Source organism: Rhipicephalus microplus, unplaced genomic scaffold (genome assembly GCF_043290135.1).
Source record: "Rhipicephalus microplus isolate Deutch F79 unplaced genomic scaffold, USDA_Rmic scaffold_45, whole genome shotgun sequence".
In the NCBI taxonomy this organism is placed as follows: Eukaryota; Metazoa; Arthropoda; class Arachnida; order Ixodida; family Ixodidae; genus Rhipicephalus; species Rhipicephalus microplus.
Window position 1 is genome coordinate 159,345 of NW_027464618.1, and position 12,495 is coordinate 171,839.

Here is a 12,495-nt window from a genome sequence, read left to right on the forward strand (position 1 = left end):
CAAAATGGCGGCACCCATATCGGTGGTCGCAGGCAGCGTGGTTTCGATGGAATGTAGTGCGAAACGTTTTCCCAAAGGCAAGTTAACAGGACCCTACTGAACATCATAGACGCTGACAACTGAAACAGTCCGTTTTAACAGACCCCACACCAAACAGGACGGTACAAACGATACCAAATGTGACAAGCGACAGAATGTCATGGCTTTCATAATGACTGTAAGTGTACTCCGACCACAGTTGCGAGACTAGCCCTTACTAATGCCAAACAATGGTAAATCTTAATGGAATACGCTTGGGGATTGCAGGTGGAAAGATGAAGGATTCATTTTAAACGAAATACATTGTTTACCTGCACACTTATCAAAATCACAAAACATTTACATTTTTAATCGTGAAACTGAGTGTCACGTGACTTGCTTAACGATCCAAACTAAGCATATTTTTTCGCGTGTAACATGTGCTATCTGAAGAAACGAGAAAACTCCTACCGAAAATATAGTAGGAAGAACACGACTTTTCGAAGCCGGTCCGGCTTGGAATCCCCATATACTGATGTCAGCCTATGCAAAGTCAGCCGATGCGGTGCCTTTGCTCAGGCGAGCAAAATATGTTCTGCTCACGCTCTCCTATCCAGTGGTATCGGGCTGGTTTCTAAACCACATTGAGCTTCTTTGCTAGATTTATTCAATAATGAAGACGGACACCTGTGGAACTTAGAGCGATATAGCCGAATTTAAGCTGCGCATTGCCGGAAATAAGACGAGCTATCTTGCAGCATATTGCATATGTGCGCTTTTTTTACATGACCGCCACCACCAAACTCCATTCGACGCCCAGCACGAAGTGAATGATATGACAGTGCAGCTAGTATGCATTATTTGCAAGCAGATACGCAGCAGAAAAGCTGGCTTCTCGACAAAATTTTTGCGGAGGCACGTTCGCCTGCCACTGCCCTGTTATAAAAAATACGTCTGCGATGAATACTCGGTTCTGATATGTGTCTGTTTAACGTAATTTGTGTTAAAGACAGGTATTGTTACGAATGAAGCAGCGAACTATTAATTACAAGGTTATCTTCCTGGAGTAAGCCGATGCGATAAGCTTCTCTTTCACTGGTTGCCGTGGCTAAGCAACATGGGACTTTGGTGCTTGCCAGAGAGGCAAAAAGTGCCCTCGATTTTCACTTCTCACGAGCACTACAGATCGCCTAACAAACAAATTAAAAGTTTTTCCATCTGCCTGTGGGTGCCTAAAATAAAAGTGTCTGTTCAACATTAATAATTGCTTGGCTTTCATACACCAACAAGGTATGACTTTTAGGCACCCTATAAGGAGGGGGTGAATTAGGATTATTTTGACTGCTTGGAATTCTTTAATGTGCACATATATCTTGGTTCCGGGGTGTTTTTGTAATTTGCCTCCATCCAAATCACACCGTCGAGGTTGTAAATCTATCCTGTGCCCTCAAGCATAGCAGAGCGACACCACACTTGCTATATATGCTGTCATGGTGGTTGGCTTGATCAAAGTACACGTTCATAAATACTACGGACAGAGCGTATACACACGGCACCAGAAAAAGAAATTGACGCAGCCACCACTTCCTCTCTTTTATTTTGTTTGTTTTGAAATGGGTTATTGAAAAGCAGGAGTTGACTCGGCGAACGAGAGCTTAATTTAGCGCAATGACTAATTGAATGCAAGCCTGCGATCACAGCAAGTCTTCTTCCTTTTTACTACTCGAGCTCCATGCCCACTGCCCTCGTTACAATCACCCCCTGGTGACGAGAAAGCCATCCTAGTGACCTAAAGACAGGTGTACACAGAAGGGTCATGATATGGCTTGAGCCGAGAGATGTGTACGATTTCTTGTCCACGATGGCGCTTGTCAGGAGATGCATCCAGCGGCTCGACAAGGTAGTTGACAGGGGATGTTTGGCGTACGACTCGATAAGGGCCATTGTACCTGGACGAAAGCTTGTGGGATAGTCCTGGAGGAGTAAAAGGAATCCATAGCCACACCAGTGAGTTAGGAGCAAAGCTCATAGGCGTGGTTGACGAGTCGTGGCTATGTTTTTGGCGAGTGTGGTCACGTGACGTGAACGCACGAGCAAGCTTCCTACATTCCTCAACGTGTGCTCTTGCTCGAGAAACGGTAGTCATCTCTGAAGGGTCTGGTCGATAAGGAAGAATGGTATCCATTGTTGATGATGGCTAGCGTCTATAAACAAGAAAGAAAGGTGAAAATCCAGTGGTGCTTTGCGTTGCAGAGTTGCAAGCATATGTCACGAAAGGCAAAGTGCTATCCCAATTTGACTGGTCAGATGAAGCGTACATGGCCAGCATATCCACAAGTGTAGGATTAAAACGCTCTGTCATCCCCATTAGTTTGCGGGTGATAGGCTGTGGTAGTGATGTGTATGATGCGACACTCGCTCAACAACGTTTTGATGGCATCGGAGAGAAAAACGCGGCCGCGGTCGCTTAGTAACTCCCGAGGTGCTCCATGCCTTAAAACCAGGTTTTGCAGTATAAAACATGCAACGTCTTTTGCCGTAGCAGAAGGTAACGCAGCTGTTTCAGCGTACCGCGTTAGGTGGTCGATAGCGACAATGACCCAGCAGCTGCTACTAGAAGTATAGGGAAGCGGACCGCAAAGGTCGATTCCGACACGATCGAAAGCTCGTGCTGGACATGGCAACGGCTGCAAGGGACCTGTGGAATGTTGAGTGGGCATTTCGCGTCGCTGGCACGTAAGGCAAGACCTTACACAACGGCGAACGAAACGGTACATACTGCGCCAGTAGCACCGCAGCTGCAAGCGAGTCTATGTTTTTAACACACCAGCGTGGCCACATTGCGGATCATCGTGGAACATGGCACAGATGTCAGAGCGCAGATGTCGGGGAATGACGAGCAACCAGTTACGGCCGATCGAGCTGTAGTTTCGGTGGTAAAGCAGGTTATCCCGAGTATCGAAGTGTCCTGCTTGACGGCGAAGCGTCCTGGAAACTGTAGCGGGCGTCCAGTTTGAGAGAAAGTCCAAAAGAAGAAATCTAAGCATCTTTGCGTTGCTCGGAAGGCATGTCCGAAATGCGTATGGCCAAGGCAGCACTGGTGAAGATAGGCGAGCGGACAGGCTCTGAAGCCAATAACGAACGTGACAGGGCATCGGCGTTGGAATGCTTCCGACCAGAACGGTAGATAACACGGATATCTAACTCCTGTAACCGCAATGCCCAACGAGCGAGCCGACCATTAGGATGTTTTAGTGAAGATAACCAGCAAAGCGCATGGTGGTCTGTTACAATATCAAACGGACGTCCATATAAATAAGGCCAAAACTTTCCGATTTGTTAAATAATGGTGAGACACTCCTTTCCAGTTACACTGTAATTCGTTTCGACTTTACTGAGGGTGCGGCTGGCATAGACAACGACGTACTCGTGAAAGCCATCCTTGCGTTGGGCCAGTATGGCCCATAGCCCGACACCACTAGCGTCCGTATGAAGCTCCGTTGGAGCAGACGGATCGAAATGTCGGAGGATGGGAGGCGTGGTGAGGAGCCGTCGGAGTTCCTGAAATGCAACATCACATGCCTGCGACCACGCTGACAATTCAGAACTCCCGGCAAGAAGATTGGTCAAGGGGGCGATAATGGAGTCGAAATTGCGGACGTAGCACCAGAAGTACGAACATAGGCCGATTAGGCTTCGAAGCTCTTCGATGGTGGTTGGCTTTGGGAACGCCATGACTGCATTAAGTTTTGTAGGGTCCGGGAGAATGCCGTCCTTAGAAACCACATGGCCAAGAATTACAAGCTTGCGAGCGCCGAAGTGGCATTTCTTCAAGTTAAGTTGAAGTCCCGCCATGGCAAGGCACGTAAGAATTTGCTCGAGGCGGCTTAGGTGGGTCGCAAAGTCACTTGAAAATACCACAATGTCGTCCAAATAACAGAGGCACGTTTCCATTTCAGACCTCGCAAGATGTTATCCGTCATTCTTTCGAAAGTGGCAGGCGCATTGCAGAGGCCAAAGGGCATAACGGTGAATTCATATAGTCCATCCGGTGTTACAAAGGCTGTCTTCGGGCGGTCACCCTTTGCCATGGGCACCTACCTGCCAGTAGCCGGAGCATAAATCTAACGAAGAAAAAAACTCTGCTCCTTGTAGGCAGTCCAAAGCATCATCGATGCACGGCAGAGGGTATACGTCTTTGCGCGTTATCTTGTTGAGTCGGCGGTAGTCATCTCGGAACTGGATGGATCCGTCTTTTTTCTTGACGAGAACAACCAGTGAAGCCCAGGGATTGTTGGAGGGCTCGCTGATGCCACGTTTCAACATGTCGTCCACTTGTTCGTCGACGACACGGCGTTCAGCAAATGACACACGGTACGGACGCTGTCTTAGCGTTGCTTGTTGACCGGTGTCAATACGGTGAACTGCCGCAGAGGTTCGCCCTACGCCTGACTGGTCACGATCGAAAGAAGAGCGAAAGCGGAGTAGAAGATTTATAATCTCTTCGCGCTGAGTTGGTGCGAGCTCAGAGTCGACGACATCCAAGAAGACGTCCAGAACATGATTAGGCGCGTTGGTAGGACTGACAGCACAAATTGGGTGCGAAACCGTAGAATCGGATATAGTATCCGGAAGAATGCACTCGTAAGGTTCGTAGCTTCCCAGGCATTCTCCACGTAGTAGGGATGACGGGCTGTCCGAGGGATTGCACATATAAATGGCAGCGTGACCGTTGCGAAAAACGACGACGGAAAACGGAAGCATGATATTTCGACGGCACGCAGATGTGACCGATGGCATAAACAACACAGGCGATCTCGGAAGGGAGGCACACGACACCGAGACAACAACAGCCGAGAAAGGCGCAATGTCAACGTCAGAAGCAGCAAACACTCTACACGAAGCGCCATCGTCGGGGTCATAGCATGGCACAGATAACGCGAGTTCGGAACGAGCACAATCGACCAAAGTAGAATTTGACGAAAGAAAGTCCCACCCAAGGATAACGTCATACGAAGAACGGAATAAAACTACATATGCGACGACGTACAACGCACCTTGATTGAAGACTCGCGCAGTGCACAAAGCTGAAGGCTGAATATGATGGGACGTAGCTGCCTGCAAAGATAGGTCGGTAAGTTGCGTGGTCATTTTCTTCAAGTTTGGCACAGTTTCTCGATAATTACAGATACGGCAGCTCCAGTGTCGACAAGTCCGTGCACCTTAATGCCATCAATATATTGTTCGATTTCGTTTTGGGGACAGCAGATAGGTCTTGAAATTTTTGCTGCCAACGCAGTTCTTGCCTCCGGAACTGCGCCCGTCAGTTTTCCCCTCACGGTGGTCTGTTGCGACGTAACATTGGAGAAATTTATCGACGACGAGGAGAAGGTGAACGGCTTGAGCCGGATGGTCGGCGACCGGGACGTACGTCTAGAGGTGGATCGGCAGGAACGGGATATCGTGGCTGAGTGGGCATGGTGGGCATGTAATGTGAGGCCCCTGCAATGTTATGAGAAGGGAGGTAGGTAGGTATAAACTTTATTTTTCCTTTGTAAAGGAAAGGTGCAATGGAAGAGAGATGAGGAGAGATTGCTACGCTCGATAGTCCTCCGCAACCCTCTCTGCCCAACCCAGGATGGCCTCCTGGACGTCGGGTTTCAAGCTGCGCATGGCAGCCTCCCACTGCTCCTCATTACTAATTAGTTTTCGAAGGGACGGTGGAGGGGGGTGCTTAGGGCACCCCCACATGATATGATTAAGATTTTCTTTCTGTGCGGAGCAATATTTACAGGAGGAGGACGGGTAAAGAGAAGGGTACATGAGGTGAAGAATGTAAGGAGAAGGAAAGGTGTGAGTCTGCAGCTGTCGCCACAGTACTTCGCGCCTTCGTATGGATTTCGACGTTAGCGGCGGTAAGGATAAACGACCAAGGCGGTAGTGACTACAGATGTCGTGAAATGTTAAAAGGCGATCCCGCGCAGCAAACGGTGCCGTTGTCGAAACGGGGCCTGGCTCTTCCAGCGCCTGCGCCCGGAACGTAAATCCTCGGGCGCTGGCGTGAGCCGCCTCGTTACCGGCAAGGCCCGCGTGCGCGGGAGTCCATATTAAAGCCGTGTCTTGTTGCGGGGGATGGGCCAAAAGGAGGGAGAGGGCTGTTTTGGACACCCTACCCGCTCCAAAATTGTAGATGGCAGTTTTTGAATCACTAATAATAAGTGAATAATTTGGAACTGTAAGGGCCAGAGCTATGGCTGCTTCTTCCGCCTCCTCAGAAGAGGAAGCAGAAATAGAAGCAGCAGCAGATATCTGACCTAGCGAATTCACAACTGAGAGGGCGAAAAAAGGACGAGTACTGTATTCGGCAGCGTCAACGTAGAGCACTTCTTTAGAAGTAGAAAATCGTTTTTCGAGAGTTTTTGCACGCTGTCGTCGACGTTGCTCGTGGTGCACAGGGTGCATGTTTTTAGGGAGCGGCGGAATGAGTAGATTCTTGTGTATTTCACGCGGAATAGTGTGTTTGGCGTTAGTGGTTGGAGTTGGCCTGATACTGAGGGTATCGAGTATGTATCTTCCGGTCTGTGTGTTGGAAAGACGAGCATATTGTGAAGTTAAGTGTGCTTCAATAAGTTCAGTTAAGGTGTTCAATGTGCCTGTCTCCATGAGCCGTGCGGTGGACGTTCGAATGGGGACTCCGAGAGCGAATTTGTAGATTTTACGTAACAAAGTGTCTACGTTATTTTGTTCTCTTCTCAGAAGGAACAGATAAGGGAGAGAATAAGTCACTTTATTGAGGACGAAGGCTTGGATGAGGCGGAGGAGCTCTGCCTCTCGTAGCCCGCCATGCTTATTAGATATCCTGCCTATAAGGCGTAGAGTGTGGTCCACAGTTGTTTGAAGTGCTTTAATGGTGTGTGTGTTTAGTCGATTTCGTTGTATGTGTAGTCCAAGCACCCTGAGTCTGTCAACTTTAGGCACGGGTGTATTGTTCAGTGTTATTTGTATATCAGAGATGTGCTTTTCAGAGCCCCGATGGGCAGGAAGGAGGAGCAGTTCAGATTTAGTGGGTGAACAGGTCAGATTCATGTTACCCGCACAAACCACCACCCTGTCAGCAGCAGTCTGCAGAGTTTCCTGAATGTGACCATCGGAGCCGCCTGTCATCCAGAGGGTAATATCATCTGCATAAAGTGAAAATTTGAGATCTGATATGGATCTCAGCGTTCGAGCCAGCGGCATCATCGCGATGTTAAAAAGGAAAGGTGATAACACTGATCCTTGAGGTGTGCCGAAACTCCCCAAGGAGTAAGAACAAGAGTGTTCAGACCCAATGTAAATAGTTGCCGTACGGTTCGAAAGGAACGCAGATATGTAATCATGAATCTTTTTACCAACGCCTATAGCGCTCAGTTCACTCAATATGGCAGTGTGGCTGACGTTGTTAAAAGCCCCATGGAGATCGAGACTGAGAATTGCTTGAGTATCGAGGCTAGAGTTAGGGATAATGATGTCATGCTTCAGTCGAAGCATGACATCTTGACTGGAAAGGGATTTACGGAAGCCTATCATTTCGTGAGGGTATAAGTTGTGTTCTTCTATAAATTTGCTAAGGCGGTTGAGGATTACATGTTCAAGTGTTTTTCCGATGCATGAAGTGAGGGAAATCGGACGTAGGTTGGCTGTGTTTATGGGCTTACCAGGTTTTGGTATGAAAATAACTCTGGCGTCCTTCCACGCAGCCGGCAAGGTAGAAGTGTCGAAGCAGTGGTTAAAAAATTTAGTGAGGGCTATAATTGAGTTTTCATCTAAGTTGCGGAGAAGTTTATTATTGACGAGGTCAGGGCCTGGTGCAGATGAGGTGCGAAGGTTCGCAAGCGCGTGTCTAACCTCAGCCTCCGTTATGGGGCTACTGAGATCATCATTTGGTTGTCCGATATAGTCAGGTGCATCGTATCGATACGCGCTGGGTAGGTGTTTGTCGCGAAGATCATTAAAAAGAGTGTTTAAGTTACCTTTGTGCGAGTGAAGTAGTTTGTTAATGTGATGATTATTTGCGGTACGTGATATGGTAGGGTCTAATAAATGCCGCAGGAGCTGCCATGTCATCTTGCTGTCTAGGTGGCCATGCATGCTTTCGCATTTCTGGGTCCATTGTTGACAAGCAAGCTGTATGGCATAGTCCTGAATTTGCAAATCGAGTCTCGCAATTCTCAGTCTCAGTCGGCGATTGTGTCGCCTCTTCTTCCAGCGTTTGAGGAGAGATTGCTTAGCTTCCCACATGTGAAGAAGTCGGGTGTCAACTATTGTAAAAGGCGTATCAGGTGCTAACATGGTGGTATGCGTTTTTGTGTCAGTGTGCAATTGCTGTACCCATTCCGAGATATCATCTATCTCAGTAGGCGCCGAGCAGTGACGGGCCTCGCGAAACTTGTTCCAGTTAATAAGGCTCAGGCGCTTGGGAGCTAAAGGTTTGTGTCGGAAGTGTATGGTAGTTTGAATAATGTAGTGGTCACTACCGAAGTTAATGTTCAGGTTGGTCCATGTGACAAAGTGAACGCGATGGCTGAGTGTAAGATCGGGAGATGTATCTTTAGCTACACTATTACCTAATCTAGTGGGCATGTCTATATTGTTGTGGAGGGTGAGGCGGTGATCCTGTATGTGAACCCACAAAGCCCTACCCTTGGGTGTAGAAACAGAGTGGCCCCATACTTGATTTGGTGCATTAAAATCACCAAGTATTAGGAGAGGGTGATGTTTCGCGGCCGCAATGGCTCGGGCAAAGAGAGTATTGAAGCGATGGTGTTTCGCCTGTGGCCTACTATAGACGTTTAATACGTATAAAGGCGATTCTTGAGTTTTACAAGGAAGGACCTCCAAAAAGTTGTGCTCCACATCGACGCCGTCGAAATTAGAGTGAGTTACCGTCAAATGTTTTTGCGTTAATATTGCAGTATCGGGAGAATTTAGAGATTTAGTTTGGTGTACACTGTAACCGGGAAAAGTTATGTTTCCGTGGGTCTCTTGTAGGGCAATGACTGCAGGGGGTTTGGGGCAGGAGGCCAAATATTGTTGAAGAGTCGCTTTCTTTTTGCGGAACCCCCTGCAGTTCCATTGCCATACTACAAAGTTCGAGCGATTAGGGTTTGCAGCCATTGTCGGGAGGGGGTGTAGGAGAGAAGGCGGGTACGGCTATATTTGGATTATTGGCCGTGACGGCCGCAATCCATGCAGTGGTCTGCTGCATTTGAGTTTGTACAAAATCTAGAAACTTGTCAAGTTTGTCATTTATGGCAGCTTGGCCCGTCTCCTGAGCTGTGAATCTGCTCTCTATGTGAGAAATCTTACTTTCAATGACGGCGAATTTCTTCTGTGTTTTATTTTCGAGGGCGTTTATCCTATCGTTAAGAGTTAGAACTGTGTCGCTGAGAGATTCTTCTTCGCGTGGTGTGGCAGGGGTTTTGCGCTTATTTGAGGGTGGCAGCTGGGAGGTGTCTCGAGGCATTGTAGTGTCCATGTCAGTAGGAGGAAGAGGTATCGTGGGTTCAACAGCAGGGGGCGATTGAGCAGGAATGAAAGATCGTGGTTCGGAATGCTGCGAAAGATTGCTAAGGGGCATTCGGGATTGTAGCTCGAGCTTTAACTTTTGAATTTCTGCCTTGAGGCTAGCGTTTTCAGCTAGAACTTTTTCTAGGCTAATGTTTTGAGATAAGGAGCAGTTAGAGGAAGCTGCCTGTGCCCAGCTTACCTTTAATGGGTTTGGCAGATGACTGGTGGAATGGGGGTTCGTTGACTGGGTCGGGAAGTCAAGTTCTTTGGGAGTCGAGTTTGGGCCCCGCCTCTTGCTCTTGCTGCGACCCCGCTGTGGGCCACGCTCTTGCGAGCGATTAAGGCTCGGTGTCCGGGATGATGGAACTTCTGAGGGCTTAGGTGTCTGGTATTTAGGTGTCTTAGTCTTGTAACGCTGTTTGCACAATGGGGAACCGGTGATGTGAGCTCCACCACACACGACACAGACGGGTTCACATTCATGGTCCATTGAGGAATCCTTCAGTCCGCACTTGTGACAGATTGCATCGGGAGTAGAGGGGCAGACATCCTGGCGATGTCCAATTTTTCGGCAACGGGTGCAGGCTTCCACCTTCAGTCGGAATGGGCGGCAGCGAAGCGTGCAGCCTTCGTAGTTGATGTAAAAAGGGACGTGCGTGCCACGGAAAACAACCAAGATGGTTTCGGTGGTGCTCAGTCGGCGAGCGGCCCCAATGGTCATGGCTGGATTACATCTTTGGAGGGTTGGAAGGATTTCCTCGTCAGCGTAATCCAGAGGGAGATGAAACCTTCCACGACAAGAATCTACAGGGTCGGCAACGTGGGTGACGACTTCGTAGGGGACTCCGTTGAACTTTAAGGTCCGGATGTTGTGGTGTAAATCTGCTCGGTCCATGCTTGACGTACTCACGAGCACTGTGTGACTGGTGGGATTGACCCTGATTTGATCAGGGCTGCTGATGGGAAGTCCAACTGCTTTGAGAACGAGTTGTCGTAAGACACAGGGGTGCAACTTGGTACAGTCGAGACCCCCGCGTATCCGAAGAATCACCTTGTAGTCCGCATCGGGCAGTGGTGGAGGTTTAGGCTCCCATGAAGATGGTTTCTTCAGATCCGCTGCGCAGGTGTCAGCCGATGAACCAGTGGGACGAAGGTCAGCATGTAGAGCACGCCATGAGCGAGCGGCGTCGCCTCCAGCAGCGACGCCCGCTGCGACGCTGGCCGCGTCGCGCTGGGCGCCTCCACTCATACTAGGCCGGCGGTTAGGCCTAGCGCGGAAGCGGTCGAGCTGAACAATAAACAGTCAGCACTGTTCTCAAGGAGCATTATCACATCCCAACAAGGTGTCGAATGGGTGCCAGGTCCACTTACAGTTGGTGTGATGTGTGATCCAGGGTCCAAGGACCTGAAGAGGTGGTCATAACACGGTAAGTAGCCGGAGCCAAACGTACACACGTCAGCGTTTGATCGGGCTTATGAGAAGGGAAGCTGCGACGGCGGCAGTGACGAGCTACCTGGCCTGGGATGCCACATGAAAAACATATCGGCCGATTATCCAGAGTGCGCCATTGGCTGATGGTAGGGGCACTGTTCGCTGAATAAGGTACCGTAAATGGTCGTGCAGGCGACGGCGTCTCGTATAAACGTTCTGACCTGTTTCGTATACAGCCGGAGACGGGACGGTCAGCGAGCGGGAAGGTGGCGTCGACGAATAAACGTGCGAGTAGCTTCGTAGATGGCCGGAGACGCTGGCGCACGTGGCCGAGCAACTGCGGCTGCATACGTTAGTGGTGCGGTAACAGTTGGTGGAGCCTGAGCTGACAGCAATGGTTCGGCAACTTGCGATTGAATGACCTGGCGAAGCGAAGGCGACAAGGGTGCCATCGGCTCGGTAGTTCTTGTCATTATAGATGGCTGCCGGGTGACCTCCTCGCGTATGAATTGCTTTATGAGTGGCATCAACGCAGAGTGGTCGGCGGTGTTCTGATGATAGTCGAGGGATGAGATGTCCGCGGTGTCTTGAGCAGCGCAACGTGTAGAAGCGCGCTGTCTACGCAGCTCATCATAGCTTTGGCAGAGCTGAATCACCTCGGCGACCATCTGGGGACTCTTCGCAGCAAGTATTTGGCACGTCGTCGATTCCTTTCATGATGTTCTTGATCTTGCCTGCATCGTCCAGAGTCAAATCGACGAGCTTACAAAGAAAGAGCACATCTTCGATACAGCTCGAAAAAGTGTCATCTGCTCTCTGAACTATGCCCCGCAAGCGCTGTTCAGCACGAAGGCGGCGGACAGCCGGACGGCCAAAGATTTCCGAGAGGGTTTTGCCGATTCCGACCAGGTACTGTAATCACTTTGATGATTCCTGTACCATAGCTTTGCAACGCCGGTCAGGTAAAAACTCACATTTGTGAGCTTATCGGCTGCGTTCCACTTATTGTATGCGCTCACCAGTTCATACTCGGCAATCCAGTTGTCCACATCTTGGTCCTCTGTGCCACCAAATATAGGAAGGGGGGGGGGTCGCGCTGTTGGAGAGCGCCAGCGCAGAATACAGGCACAGGTTCGAGATCTGGAGTAGCGGCCTGAGATGGCCCCGGATCAGTCATTGTAGACGGTTGTTGAACTGTGCGGCTGCGAAGTTCCAGGGTGAGGACCAGATATACCCCGCACATCCACCACTTGAAACGGGTTGTTGAACAAGCAGGAGTTGACTCGGTGAACGAGAGCTTTCTTAGCGCAAGGGCTAACTGAACGCAAGCCTTCTTAGCAAGTCTTCTTATTTTTCTATACTCGAGCTCCATGCCCACTGCCCTCGTTACAGTTTTACTACAAAAGTGGGCAGCATGGTATCTTCACAGTGCAGACTTATGAGTGGGGCTATATCAGCCTGCACTAGCGTAATACAAAGCCTAGCACGCATCCAGA

The 12,495-nt window shown here is 49.5% G+C and overlaps 1 protein-coding gene across 1 annotated transcript; it reads right to left on the reverse strand.

Annotated features, from left to right (window-relative positions):
- Positions 1 to 8,353: 8,353 nt before the first annotated feature.
- Positions 8,354 to 11,033, reverse strand: LOC142787108 (uncharacterized). The gene is made up of 2 exons (XM_075884706.1): positions 10,939 to 11,033; positions 8,354 to 10,855 (listed from the first exon to the last, which is right to left on the reverse strand). Exon 2 carries the CDS (start codon positions 10,814 to 10,816, stop codon positions 9,158 to 9,160), a length of 1,659 nt encoding a protein of 552 aa, XP_075740821.1. The 5' UTR covers positions 10,817 to 10,855; positions 10,939 to 11,033; the 3' UTR covers positions 8,354 to 9,157.
- Between the last annotated feature and the right edge of the window lie 1,462 nt (positions 11,034 to 12,495).

Coding starts and splice junctions, on each gene's coding strand:
- LOC142787108 (XM_075884706.1), bottom strand. CDS start 10,816: ATGAGTGGAGGCGCCCAGCGCGACGCGGCCAGCGTCGCAGCGGGCGTC.